Source organism: Phasianus colchicus, chromosome 5 (assembly GCF_987193195.1).
Source record: "Phasianus colchicus chromosome 5, bPhaCol1.hap1.1, whole genome shotgun sequence".
NCBI classification, from domain to species: Eukaryota; Metazoa; Chordata; class Aves; order Galliformes; family Phasianidae; genus Phasianus; species Phasianus colchicus.
Genome location: NC_143440.1, coordinates 16,845,912 through 16,860,551, shown reverse-complemented (window position 1 = coordinate 16,860,551; position 14,640 = coordinate 16,845,912). Strand labels below are relative to the sequence as shown.

Below are 14,640 nucleotides of genomic sequence, written 5' to 3'. Positions count from 1 at the left end.
TTTCCTAGTATGCTTTCCTCTTTTCCTCCAAGGAAGAAGGCGAAAAACCATGGTTATGGAGGGGCATTAAGCACCTGGATCCCCCAGAGCCAAGGCCTGGGCAGGGACAAGGTGACACCAACAGGGCCTAAGGGAGAAGAGCCCAGCAGAGGACCCAATGCACAAGTCATGGGGTAGGATGCACCAGGTGCCAACTCCATGCTTCAGTCATCATCCCCTGCCCTGGGGAAACATGGCACCTGCAGCAGAGAAGCAGACAGCTGGCCAGGGCAAGCAGAGGTGTGTCTGTTTGCCTCTACTTCATAATACTGGAATTCACGCTTGGAGGTTTCTGCTCTCTGCTGATGGATTGGAATTCCCCCCAGTTGAAATTCATCTTTGTTTTGGTGCCAGCCTTCAGGGCCAAGTCACAGCCACCTCCTGACACCCTCCAGCCTCAGGTCCAAGCAGCTAAACCCAGCCCCAGTAAGGTCACAGTGTCCAGAAGCACCTGGGGATAAGGAAAAGTGACCCCCAAAGCCTGACCGTCCACTCCCACAGCCCCATGGGTGCTCCCAACCCCACCTTCTCTAAAATGCTGGGATGAGGAAAGCAGGGAGGGAGGCTGCTCCAAACTCACACAAACTCGCACCTGCATTTAGAAAACCATACATCCTCCCCACAATTAAGATTCAGAGTGTTTTGTTGAACAGGAGCAGCTGAAGGTTTCGGGAGGAAGAGGGAGCACCTTAGAAAAACCACAAATCTTTCTCTTTTAATCCACCAAAGAGAAATCCAGAGCAAGAGCAGCATCACAGCACTACACACATCACAGACATCTACCAGACTCGGAGACCATCTTTGCACAGATTCCTTCCCAGATACAAGGAAAAAATCATTAAAAAAAAGGAAAGTGATTCACATAAGCAAAGTGACAAGGAACAAATCAGCTACAGAACAACTTCTTCTAAGAGAAAAAGGACGCATCGAGGAAGAATGCACTCAACATATGGGTTTTGAGAAATACCCTAACCCAAGAATGCTGAAGCAGAGGTGGTTTTCTTTCAAACATTAAAAACATGGATTTTTTTTTTTTTAAATTAACTTAAATATACAATTGAAACACAAACACCAAGCAAGTTCCTGGAGAAACAAACGAAAAGAAGGAATGGAAGGTGAATTTGACTCGTTTAATTTAAACATTGAGGTTGGGTGGATTGCACCACATGGAATAAATAATGGAGAAGATCACGGTGAGGTTGTTAATCTTGTACTTAACATAATTTACCAAGGATTAACAGCACAGCCCAAGAGAGTACTTAATGAGAAGCCCTCTGACAAGTGGTTGCAGTTGGGCAGAATCCCTTTGGCAGAGTGGGTTGTGGAGCAGGGAAGTGCCCCCACCACCCAACAACGAACACTACCCCAAGGGAGAGAGGGATGATGAGTTTCTGGGATTGCAATCCTGCAGTCCCACCTGCACAACAGCTCCTTGCTCAGGGCGTGGAACCTCCTTGACAGCAGCTGGCTACAGGCACACCCAGTCAAACAACACAAAACCAGACCTTGTGCTTTCACCTTGCAAGGTAAGAGCAAACACAGAGGCTTTATAGCACAGCTGCCGTACCTTGGACCCTATGGAAACAGACCAGGCTCCTCCTTTCACGTCCTGGGGCCAAGCCAGGAAACACAGAGCCAACTGTGTACACAGCTAACCGTACACCTGCTGCAGGCATCACCTCGGGGAGGGCAGGCTGAAGGAATGTAAGTGGTTTCTTTTTGTTTGGTTCTTTTCCCTCCCCACAATCCCTGCATTAAAAAATAAAATAAAATGAAGTTGATCCCAAGTTTCTCTCCTTCCCCTGCCTGCAGCCAAGCAGGGAAGGACCTTCGACATTCACATGATCCCACAGACATGTTCCCTACAGAGCAGCCACCTCGCCTCTGCACCTCACCAAGAGGGAAGTCCCTTTGCTTTAAAACAAAAATAATTACAAAAAAAAAAAATAGCAATGATCCCTTTCCCTTCCTTTGATCTTTAAGAAATTCATCCTAGTCCAACTCATTTTTGAACAAGGGAAAGAGGCAAAGGTTTCCAAGCCAAGGAACTTGCCAGACCCAGTGTCCCCTTTGCATCCCTTTGCAGGACACCTGCTCTCCTCTTGGGACCCAGCACCCGGACAGGTGGCTGAGGGACACAGCTGCCCCTGCAGCCCCTCTGCGGGCAGCCAGGAGCCCTGGGAAGGGCAGAGGTGAATGAGGGCTCAGGTTATCTTTTTCCCCTTCCCTCTTCCTTCTAAATGCTGGGAAGAGAATTCTGGGTGTGCAAGCCCAGTCTGTGCTTACCAGTGTCCTTAAGAATTATGATTAAAAAAAGGAGAAAAAAAAAAAAAGGGGAAAGAAAAAAAGATATGCATAATTGGGTATTGTCCATGGAAGGAGAGGGAGGGAACGGGCTCCAGATCAAGATAGAAAAGAGACTCTCCCTCCCCATGTTTGCTCATCTGGAGACCATATCTCCCATGTTCCCATGCGAACCCTCTGTGCTGTTGCTCTCACACCACTCGACATGGACGACGAACACAGGGATGAATCCGGCGTGGCAGAGGACGGGCGGGCACAGGCAGGCATGCCAGGGCTAGGCCCGGTGCTTGGGGAGTATGTCCAGGAGGAACTCCGCAATGCCAATGAAGTAGACGACTTGTGCGATGCCAAAGAGAGGAGCGATGACCAGGGCTCGGCAGTACGCCCCTTTCAGGAAGGCCATGGGTCCTTCCTTCTGCCAGATCTTCCTGGGAAAAGACAGCACAGGTTGGCCAGCGTCCATCCCATCCCATCCCTCCACTGAGCCAGGAGAACCTCTGGCCATGCCCTAGCTTTTTGCCTTCCCCTATACTAAACGCAGGAATCTTACTTGGTGCAGTCCAGGATTCCTGAGTACGTGTCTTCGTTGACTCCTCTCTGCAAGGACTGCAGCCGTGTTTTGATCACTGGGGAGAAAGAGGAGAGACAGTGGTGAGCAGAGGGCTGGCCTCTCCCTTCCCTCTTGGCTGTGCAGCAGGCAAGAGCCAAACCTGAGAGCGCTCTGCGATAGCCAAGAGGAGCACAGACCATTTGCATGTATGTGCCACCAAAACAGGAGAAAGCAAGCCTGCTCCTTTATAAATGGACAAAAGAAACACAACCGCCCCAAAATCAACCAGCTCCCTCCACTCAATGTAACCAAGGCTTCCAAGGCTGACCTAACTTTAAATATTTCCAAACTCAGTATCTGTCTACAAAATGGGATCTGATTTCCAAATACTCTGAGCTATCTCCAAATGCCCAACTCCTTCTGGAGCAGCAGGTCAAAATATCTAAAATATGCGGCATTGTTCTTACATTTCTTCCCCTCTTGAAGTGTGTGTAATGTTGACAAGAAAGGAGTTACTTTCAAGTGAGATTTTAAGGTATTTGAGGCAGCTGCTGTGAAGCAGAACAAAAGGCCCCCATTTGCCTCTGCCCTTTGGCATGTGTGTAATTGGTTGGGGGACAATACTTCAGATGGAAATGTGCCTTTACAGGGGCAATTCCTGTAAAAATGGCTGAAATTAATTATATCTTCCTGACTACAGGCCTGAGTACTGCAAACTTCTGTGAAAAAAACAGCCAAGGTTCCAGCTCAGCTGAAGGAAACACCGTCAGCTCCTGGAGGCAGCTCCAACAGCAGAGCTTGCTTCCTATACTGCCCTCAGTGCTCATGCAGTGAAGAGGCAAGCATGGCCATCCTGCCCCTCCCCCAGCCCACCCGATGGCCTCAGTGCTGTCACACAGCACCAGGCTGCCAGAACAAGCTGCTGGGGACTCACCATCACAAGGATTGACAGCCACTGCAGCTGTACTACCGGCCACGCATCCAGAGAGAAAGGAAACATAGAACGGGGCCTTGACATTGGGGTCTTTCTGGCCCAGCTTGTTCAGGTTTGCAAACAGCGGGAAGTAAACGATGGAGAACGGGACATCCCTGTGAGGGGAAGGGAGAAAGGGGAAGAAAGAAAGAGGACAAGGATGAGCAAAGTCAGGGTGGGACACCAACAAACTGAGCACCAAAGGAAGGGCTGCACGCATGGTGTGCTGGCAGTGCAGCCACAAGTACAGTGCAGACATCATCCCAGCTCTGCGACTGCACAAGGACAAGAGCTGAAACTCCTGTGTCACTTTCTGGAGGCTCAGGCTGACAGTTCTGCTCTGTCCTACCTTAGCAGCGTGGCTCCCAGGCCCTTGTAGAGTCCCGCGATGCCTTTGCTGCGCAGCAGCTCCCTGGTTATCTGCGTCGCTGTGGTGCGCGCCTCCACCACCGGCTCTGCTGCCCCGGCCGCAGAGGAAGAGGAGAGCTGGGCCTGTGCTGCCATCAGCTTCTTCTGTGCCGCTGCGGAGAAGCGGAGAGAGTGTGAGACTGCAAGATGCTCAACAGCAGCCTCTTGCTGCCTGGTGCCACGGGACAGAAGGATTTCTCAGTAGAGCGAACTAGAGGTACAGCAATCATTAACTCTGAGCAGATAGACCACATTTACGCAGGCAACGTGGTTCCTTCTAGGAGCCTTTTTGAACTCTGATGCATTTCTGCTCTTTGGCCAGAAGATGGGGAGCACACCAACCTGTAGGCAATGCTGTGGCTGCCACCAGCACACCACAGGTCCGTGCACAGAGGAGGAGCTGTTTGCAGCAGCACAAACCTTTTGCAAACTCTTTCAACTATCGTTTTAATCCTTCAAACACTTTAAAATGCTATACACAAAGAAGATAAAGTCTGCATTAAAAGCAGCAAACAGATGAAAGCAAAGTAAATCCACGATTATTTAGGAATGCCACATCAAAGGAGAGATTAGAGGCCAAATTGGCCCATTTTCCAGGCAGTTTCAGAAGGTACCTAGTGGGCATCACCAGGCATTCTCAAGAACAGGGCCATATGCTGGGCTGACTTCTGAAAGAGGTTAATAGCAATAGCTCTTCCTCCAGATTCACCGAGCCATTTCTGGTCTCAGTTCTGACCAGGGAAGGATGCCTGGAAGCTGTTAGGATGGTGCTATCGTGAGGAGTGGGGAAGAGAGAAAGGACACCAGGAAACAAGGAGACAGAGGAAGTACCACAGCAAAAGCACTGCAGGATGCTAACCCCTTCTTGACTGTAGAGAACTAGCAAGTTGTAATCGCTCACAAGGTGCTCAAGCCAGCCATCTCTCCTATCTCTCTCCATCCACCACCAGCATTTGCTGTTTCACCTGCCAAGCTCTGAGCAAAAACAGTTTTTCTAATCAAAAGGGCCTTTGCAAGGCCAGGTGAGCAAAGGCTGGGAGGAAATAAGTTGGGAATAGGATAAATTTCTGCTACAAACTGAGATACCTCTGACTCAAGAAGGTAGGAGGAAGGAAAAGCATTTTTATGGCTCATTCCCTCTCCCTGCCTGGTGCACAGGGAGATGCAGACGTACCAATCCGTCCTGCATCCTGCAGCTGGATTTTGAGCATCTCCATGGGAGTGGTGACGATCACCTGGCAGGTACCCGCACCGCAGCCTGCCAGCATCTCCCTCAGCAGTGTCAGCTTCTTCCTGCCCAAAGAGGAAGAGAGAGATGGTCAGAGGAGGTGGCCAACACTCAGAAGAAGCCACAAGCCCACCCAGCACAGTCCCAGATCCCTACACAGCAAGGTTGGCTGTTTGCTGTCATACCATGTGGTCACAAAGGTCATACCAACAGGTGTCCCAATGGACACACTAACCTGGCTCTGTTTCAGAAGTGCCACATGCCTCAACTCAGCAGTGGACAAGAGGGGAACATACAGCCCTTTGCATCCCTGGACCAAGAGCTGCAGCAGTTTCCCTCCTGCCAGCCTAGTCCTTTAAACACTGATGACATCCCCAGCAGAGGCAAGGAGCAGGAGGAAACAGTTCTAGTTGCTACTTTCAACTTCTCTGACAAAAGCAACAATATGTAAAAAGTGAATGTGAGAGTCAAGAAGCAGCTGCCTTACGATTAGCAACTTCTTCAATACATCAGCCTTTTCAAACCTACTTCCTGAAGGCAGAAAAGCAGCTTTTACACCCAACTGGTCCTGCTGAGAAACGAAGGGCACGACATATCCTCCAGTACTGCAGCTCTGTGCATTTTCTGCACCAGAGGGTTGGAGTCACTGGGGGCATGCTCTTGTCTTACAAAACACAGCTTCCTCCCTCCCAAAGCCACAAAAACACCCAGTTAGGGATGAAAAGAGGAACTTAGGATGCAGAAAGGCTCAATTTTCAGAAACTGATGAGTTCTCACCCTGTAAAAATCTCACACCATGGTGGCACCAGAAATCATTGGAAAAAAAAAAAAAAGTGCTTTTGATCTGTTCCTTTTTTAAAAGGGAAAAAAAAAAAAAAAAGCAGTGAGAGATCATACAGCCAAAGGGAAACAGCCTCTTTTTTTGTTGTTTTAAATACAAGGAGTACTTTCACCTTCCCACAGCCCAGCTGCTGCAGCAATAGGCAATTGCAGGTCTGAGTGCAATGAATGGAGCATTAATTGATGCTGGGAGCCATCACAGCACATGCTGAGCAGCAGGAAGTGCTGGGGATTTGCTCAGCTTCCCCCAGCTGGGCATCCCCCAGCTGGGCACATCATTCTGCCCTCTCCCCACCTGCCCACTGGCCTCAGGGCACTCCGGGCCACAGTGGGACTGCCCTAATCCTGATTGCCAGCCACGTCAGTGCGCCCATTTCTCCACCTCTCATCTTCTCCAGGCTGGGTATCAGAGCAGGCAGGGATTAGAGACACAAAGCCACAACAGATTATGATGGCTAAATATAGAGCTCTCCACTGGGATTGAAGGAAGAAACACTGCATAGTGGTACCTTTCCAAATTCTCCTGTGGATGAAACACGGTCAGAAGCATTGCTGCACAGCCCTTAGGCCAGCAGTGGGAGGACACAGACATGCACAGAAGCCAGCTACCAGTCCCCCCACAACCTGGCAGAGCATCTCCTGCCTCAGCAAGAGCCCTGCAGCAACCCTGAAGCACGCACTTGGCTTTCACCCAGCAAGATTTCTTTGATGCTCGGTTCAAAAGCCTGGGGAGATGCCCTGTGTGTTCATCTGTGGGCCATTACCCCAGCACACACAAATCAGCCTGCCTTGATTGAACTCCATGGAGCCCCAGCAGTGCAACTCACTGAAGATTTCTGTGCATGGGTGTATTTTAGAGAGATGTTAAACAGGTACATCAAAAGCATGTAGAATGAGGGTTTTCGGTTTGCATCTCTTGGGAACCTGAGGGGAGTCCAGGAAATGAAAGCACACCAAGACAAGCAAATCTTTTGTCAAGAGGCTTAAAATTTACCATCCAAAGGTCAAACTTCCATCACAAAACTTTGCTAGTCTGCACATAAAATGAGTTGGAAAATGGATCATCTCTAGAAGACAACAGGAGTTCCAACTTCAAGGCACTACAGGCCTTATCCTCAGTGGTCTGAACACTGGAACATCCCAACTAACTTCAAAAGCCACAGTCTCTACAAGGACTTGGTCCAACAAGTGTCAGAACAATCTTTCATCACAGCAAGAGTGTGTTAAATATAACAAATATCTCAAATCCTGCACCGATGGAAATCAGTCACTCCCTGTTTTTCTTCCTTTCTTTCTTAGTAACTGATGTACACATAATTACACATCAACAATGTTAAAAGGGAGTAAGGAAGAAGTTTCATGTTCTATATCAAATGGAGTTTCAAAGTAGAGCTGAACAATAAAGCAAAGTCAAAAAGCAGGAACTAAAGATTTACAAAGGGCTTTTTTAGAGCCATGCAGCAGCCCACAGTTACAGTCTCTGAAAGCATTGATATACTGATGTCAAATTGATCTTTTTCAAAAGTTTCTGAAAAATCTTGACTGTGTAGGAGATGCCAGTGCTGGGGGAAGGACCCAACCATTCCACAATAGGTGTGACAAGATTCCTAATGGCAGGAAAAGTCTGACCTAAGGAAACATCCATAACAAAGCCATATTGTAGGAACCAAGATGTTCCTCTTCCCAGCTTGGACATCACCTTCCTCATTCATAAAATAACCTCTGCCTTTGGTCTGTCCACCCAACAGGTTGCACAAAGCTCCCTACAAGTTTGAATCAAAGACAGTCAGTTGGTTTCTAACAATGTAAGTAGCAGGAAGGGAAACAACAAGAACCATGTTCCTTCCAGAGGCTCCTGCTGTGCTTAAACAATCCAGCTCCAGCTCCCTCTGGATTAACAGCTGAAGGTGACCTTACCTTCTGGCTGACCTTTAGTGGCTTCAATCCACCATAATTCCCTGTGCTGCTGTATGCTAAATAAAAGGATCTCAAAGACAGTTATTCCTGAATAGACAGAGTGAGATTATCAACTCTGAACTTGCTCTTTCTGCCACCCACAAGTCTCAGTGGGTTGCATGCAGGTTATCTGCATTAAGGAAGTATCTGGACATCCAGCAGATAACAATGGGGAGAGAACTGGCCCATTAAATTTCTTGTCAGAAAGTGGTGATGCAGTGGCACAGGCTGTCCAGGGGGTGGTGGAATCACCATCCCTGGAGGTGTTCAAGAACCATGAAGATGTGGCACTCAGGGACATGGTCAGTGGGCATGGTGGGGGAGGGTTGTGGTTGGACTTGGTGATCTTGGAGGTCATGTCCAACCTTAATAATTCTATGATTGTATGAATGTGTGCAAGGTGACACAGAAGCTCAGCAGCACAACTAATGGCAGCATCCCTCCTTCCTAAACCAAAAGCCTCTCTTCACAGTCTATGTGCATCTTGCAGCTTACGGATCACTCAGGCCATACAACTGCTGCTTATCCAGGTGTCACAAAAGAGATAGTCTGAGTATTTTAGGACAGCCTGAAAGAGGAGAGGATGAAGGGAAGAGTCCATCCAGCAAGGCAATGGAGAACAAGCTCCAGTCTCCACATCTACATGGAAGAGCAGGAAAAGTGCCGTGTTTGCCTGTGGGTTTACAGTCATCTATTTCTCTTCTCCAAGCAAAGCTAGAAAAGAAGGGGAGGCAGAAAGGAAGAAAATTTGCTGGCATCAGCAAAGGAACAATTAGTGCAACCACACTGGTTTAAGTAGGAACCCGAGCTGCTCAGTCAGCACATCGCCAGCCTTTGCTCCAGAACAGCAAATAAAATGCAGGTAAAGAAGATGGGAGTGGTAGGAGAATAACAGGCTTCGAGGAGGAGGATGAACAGCAGGAAACTCATCCAGGGACACTGCAGAGTTTTGAAGATGAAGAAATATCTTTTATAAGACAACATGAGACACTTTTTACTGGAGCCAAGGCAGAGCACTTAGCCAAGAACCAAACCTGGCAAGCACGTGGCAAACTGCAGCTATCTGGCACTAAATGCTCTGGAGATAAACATGAAGACACTTTACAGGGACCAGCTTTTAGGAAGCGCTTATCACCCAAATTCAAAGAGGACAAAAAGCGTTATAGGCAACACTTGCACCTATAAAAGAGACCACACATATTGAGCACCTAAAAAACATCACTGTACTTTAAATGCATGCAGGTGTACTACCAATTTACATTGCTTTCTTAGCTTCATGCCCACGTGCTTCATACCCAACTGCTTCGCTTAGCTCCAGTGACTCTTGCTCTCACATTCTCTGCTCCGGATGATAAAGCTGCTGCTGTTTTAACTGCAGCTCTGTGTTTATAGGTTTCTTAATCCATCCAGCTTCAGAAATTCAGAGAAAAATCTCATCAGTTCCCTGTAGCCTAAAGGGAAGAAGTTTCCCTTCTCACATCCTGCTTTCGCAGAGGCACAGCAATGAAGACCTGCAAGAAGATGCTTCTGCAGATCCCCACTTCTGCTTGTTGGCCTGGAAACTGCAGGGACTCTAAAGGCAAAATAATCACAGGACAATGCCACGTTTTCAAGGGGGTTTCCAGTACTCACAGGCCTCCTTGTTCCTAAATGAGGTGGCATGTGAAGACCAGCACAGTAAGTTTTGTTTCCTCTGGAAACAAGAAGTCCTATCAGCAGGCTGCCACACTGGTGTCAATGTGAAAATAGAAACAGGAAAAGAAGCAGAAATTAAGCCTCCTATCCTGTGAGCACATTTCTCTTATAACTAAAGGGAGTGGGAAAGCACTGCAGGATGGGGAGTGCCCACTTGAGTTGGCCCCAGGGTGGGGAGACCTGCAGGAGCAGAATTCTCCAGGCTCAGGGGGACAGGAGCACCAATAAAGGCATAAAGTCCCGCCTGAGCTCCTACAGCCCCAATGTCAACTCCTGAAGCATCCATGAGTGCAGCCAGGAAGGGAAAAGAAAAAAAAAAAAAAAAGAGTCTAGCACAAACCTGCAGTGATACAGCCCCAGAATAATCTTCTAGCAATTTGCAGCCAGGAACTTCCTACATCATTTGTGTTGTTTTCCGTCTGGCCTTTCGGAAACAGGCTTTATGCCACATTCTTTTTCTAGCAGTTTAAAAGCAGGTTCATTTCAACATCAAGTTTTTTCAAAGGGAGAAAAAAAAAGCAGCTCACTAGAAGTTGCTGAGTATCTTGAAGCTATTTTGGACCATTTGCCACATTTTCTCCTGTCCACAAAATGCTTCTTTGAGGTTCAAGTGGAAGTCAGACACAGCAACTTTGGTCAACAAATATTGATAAAATATGCACATTTTGTAAAACAAGGAACTGATAAAAAACACATTTCAAGCAAGATAAGTGCCAGCAGCTTAGCAATGAAGGCATTCAACGTTAAATAGAAGACTACAAGTCTAGAAAACTCCGGCCCCATCTTCTATCAAAAATAGCCAGGGAGAGGGGGACAGAAGCATCTCAAGGGAGAAGCCTGCAAACAGCTTGGAAAGTGGGACCAAGAGCAAAGCAACCCCCTGGCAGACACCCAGCTCCATCACCCAGTGAAATAATGTTGTCACGTGTGCTGCACATGGGAAGAGATCCTGGGAACTGCCAGCAGGAAGGTGGCACACAGCCACCAGAGCATGGCTGGGCACAACCTCTCCAACAGGTTACTTTCACCATCCCCATGCCTGCAACTTCCTTGCAAGCAGAAGAAGGATCTCAAAATAAGCAACTGTCCTACAGTTTCTAAGTGTCCTCGTGCTTCCTGGTAATCTTTGGCCTTTTCAGCAACTTCCTGCTCCCAATGCCCTAAGCAAGGTCACAGCATGTACAATACCTTCCAGTTAGATCCCAGTTTCAGGGCCTATACCAACCACAGCCAACCTGCAAGACATCTTCTTTCCCACTGCACCTTGGAATGGCACCTCTAGTTAGAAATATCTTAAACTGTCTGTAACCACAGTATCAAGGTTCTGCCAACTCATTCCGGCTATCTCTACAAGCAGAGCTGACCAGATTTTGTTCATTCAAATCCCCCACAGTAGTTGACCTCAACAACATGAGTTGACCTCAACAACATGTGATGTCTAGTTCACTTGCCACCTAACCAAGGTGAAGGAGAAAAAAACGCTTCATACTGAGACTCAACATATTAGGTCTTCACTTCGTGATGGTGACAAAGAGCTAGGCTACATCAGGGCTCGCTGTGCTGTATGCTGCAGGGATGAAACCCACCACTTGGAAGAAGCAATGAGGACATCATCACCTCCCACCTTCTGTGCAGAGTACAGAGAGACACTATTTGAAGAGACAGACGATCGCAAACAGCTGCGAGCCGATGAGTCACACAGACGCACATTAAGTGCTACTTAAAAAGACTCTAGAACAAAAAAATAGGTGACAGGCTCAGATCCACAACCTGAGTAAATCTGCAGACTCCACTGACGTTGTTGAGCCACTGTGTTCCTGCATGGCATGTTACAGGAAGCCGTTAAGTAATTGTGGCAGAACTTTGCATTTGCAGCAAGGTGAACTGCTGGGTAAGAGTTAAGAACTGGGATTTTATTGTAGGCAGGTTGCTTTCTAACTACCGAAAACAGTGATCTTGCTAGACCCTTCACTGTCCATCTCTGGAGAGATGTCTTGATCTTGAAGGGAGACACGAGTGTCCTCTGAATTACAAGGGAAATTTTTGGTGAAAACAGCATTAAATATCCAAGGTCTGGCTCCATACAACTGCCATACCAGTGCTTTTTACTGGCATTGAATTCATATTAACCCCATCTCTCAAAATAAACAGATAATCTTCATTTGGCATTTACATTGCCAGTGCCCTTTGCCAAACTGAGGTTCATTCATCATCTCTTCTCAGCTCTCTGGAATTATTTTCAAGCTACGAAAGGACAAGAGGGTGCTAAAGTTTGGGGTCTACACAACTTGAGTCACCATCTGTTCAAGCTACAGTCACGGAAAAGCCAGAAAGAAGACAGCAGCATCCAATGGGATGCTGAGGACGAGGCTCCTCCCAGCAGCTGTCTGAGCAGCCATCAGCACTGTTGGGCTCCTCTCAAATACGCTGCTCACAAAGTCTGGATCTGTTAACCTTGGCCAAGATCTAGGACTATTTTTAGAAGCTTGGATAAAAACCAGTCATCCAGTGAAAAGCTTTTCACTTCTAGTTTTAGACGTTACTTCTTTAGCTCAAATGCAATCACTGGCTGAGCTGCTCAAGGTCAACTCATGTTTCAGTCATTACATCACCACATTACACCTTTACCCAGACACCCCAGTAACCTCATCCCAAAAGCTAGTGCATTTTAAGTTAAACGCTTAAGGTCTGCATCCTCTACTCACCCATCTTTGGAGAGGTGATGCCGGAAGAAGTCATTGGCTGCCAGCTTGATAGCCTTTTCTGGTGTCACTAGAGTCAGGTTCACTGCAGCGCCTAGAAAGGAAGAAAGGAAAAACCCACAGGAGAATGAGAATGAAAGAAGAAGCAGTTAACTAAATTATTTAGAAACGCATTGCAGCTCAAAGCCGAGGACAGAAGAGCTGGAGGTTGGCTGATAGCAATCAGTACCTCTACAGGGACATCAGCCAGCACTGCACAAGCTCCCGGGGTTAGATGGTTGCTCTTATATATCACCACTGGGTGTCACCCTCTGAGCAGTGCTCACTAGGACAGTTGAGCTGGCTTTCTGTCCATTGCAAGCCATGGTATGGCTAGGCTGGCCTGCTTACCATGAACCAGGGCTGTAAACAACCCTAGCTCCCATTACCCACTGAACTTTCTTTTGTCAGGAGCAACAAGCAGCAAATCCCTGCATTGTGCCTGCCACAATGAGCAGCCTGCAGGGCTTGGAGGGCCTTGGGACAAGCATTAGCACAACACAACAGCTGGCAGGCAGCTTTCAAGCTGCCCTGGAGCTTACAGGCTGAAGGGATGGCTGGTCCTATCTGAACACTTTGGGTTGGGCACCCAAAGTGCTCCAGAATATTCTCTTCCCTTTTTAAGGTTACAGCTCAGAAAGTCCTCCAGTAGATAACCATAAGATTTCCCAGCCTCTACATTGAGCTCCAAGCCTTTCAGAGGAGCTTAACTCAATACTTGCAAATAGTCTAAACCTTTGCAAGACTAAATACAAACTTGCTTCTTCCAGGGTACACTTTTGCATTTAGGCCTGCTCTGGAGATCAAAACAACTCGTCCCAAAACTCATGTTTCCAAAGAGAAGACAAGCCCAAAGAGAAGACAGAACCCATAAATAAGATGTGGAAAAACACAGGCTTGGCTGGATGTTCTGCAGATTAGGAAGTGGAGTGGCATCACAGCTGGGACCGGGATACGGGAATCCTTGAATCTGCTTCCCCTGCTCAGGGACGCATCTCCATCACACAGGAAGTCCCCATCAGAAATAGACAGCCTTGGCAGGACAGCCTGACACATTTTTCTCTCTTTGTCAGCAACATTCACATTTCGTGAATCCACACAGCCTGATTTTCAAGTGAAGTGGCTACTTGCAAAACATTTCATCAAGTGCCAAGTGGAAGACAACCTCAGCATTGCTCCTAAGAGTAAGGAAGTAATTACCTGTAGAGTACTGAGACAGCATAAATCACCTTTTCTTTGGGGGGGGGGGGGACCAAGAAAAAAAAAACAAGAAAAGAAGAATGTATTTGCTATTCTAATAGATGCACAAAGGGTTCCTCGAAAGAAAGAAATATAAACCCAAAACATCAAGGAAAAAATATAAGCGTTGACATGTCTTGACATCCTCCAGGAACCATGGAGGCTTTCACATCAATTTCTCCCCCATCTGCAAATAAAACAGAGGGAAATAAAACATGCAAAAGATAGGGGAAAGTTAACCAGTCTGTTTTTTTTCCTACATCTTCGATATTTTCAGCAAAGCTGCTTAGCAGAGAATGGATAATCCCTGTCCTCAATAATCCATAACAGCTTCACATCACTAGAGGAGGAGAAATGAGATACTTCAGCTGCTGGCTGGATGCTTTCCATGGTGTTTTCTACCTTGTTACAAAAACCTTGCAGCTCTTCAATTCCAGCTATGCCAACGACTGTATTTCCCTAATTAAAGCTAATTGTGGCCTATAGGCAATGCTGCGTGTATCTGAAGCAATGGCAGGCAACTAGAATGCAAAATAAATTGTAATCATTAAATTTAAAAAAAAAATGTATTTGGAAAAGTAGGAAAGAACCACAAAGATTGAAATCAAGTTGTTAGAGGCAGAAACAGTTAGTTGTTTGCCAGCTGAAATTGTTAAGTGCCTTTTCT

General features: G+C 47.1%; 1 protein-coding gene across 5 annotated transcripts in view; it reads right to left on the bottom strand.

The window, feature by feature from the left end:
* Positions 1-738: 738 nt before the first annotated feature.
* Positions 739-14,640, bottom strand: part of SLC25A22 (solute carrier family 25 member 22) — a 38,893-nt gene continuing 24,991 nt past the window's right edge. For all 5 annotated transcript variants that reach the window (XM_031608942.2, XM_090140657.1, XM_031608943.2 and 2 more), the window contains 6 exons: positions 12,699-12,789; positions 5,449-5,567; positions 4,216-4,387; positions 3,828-3,982; positions 2,894-2,969; positions 739-2,771 (listed from right to left, as the gene is read on the bottom strand). In XM_031608942.2, coding sequence (XP_031464802.1) covers positions 2,618-2,771; positions 2,894-2,969; positions 3,828-3,982; positions 4,216-4,387; positions 5,449-5,567; positions 12,699-12,789 — 767 coding nt within the window. In that variant the 3' untranslated portion in view covers positions 739-2,617. The remainder of the gene's footprint in view (positions 2,772-2,893; positions 2,970-3,827; positions 3,983-4,215; positions 4,388-5,448; positions 5,568-12,698; positions 12,790-14,640) is intronic.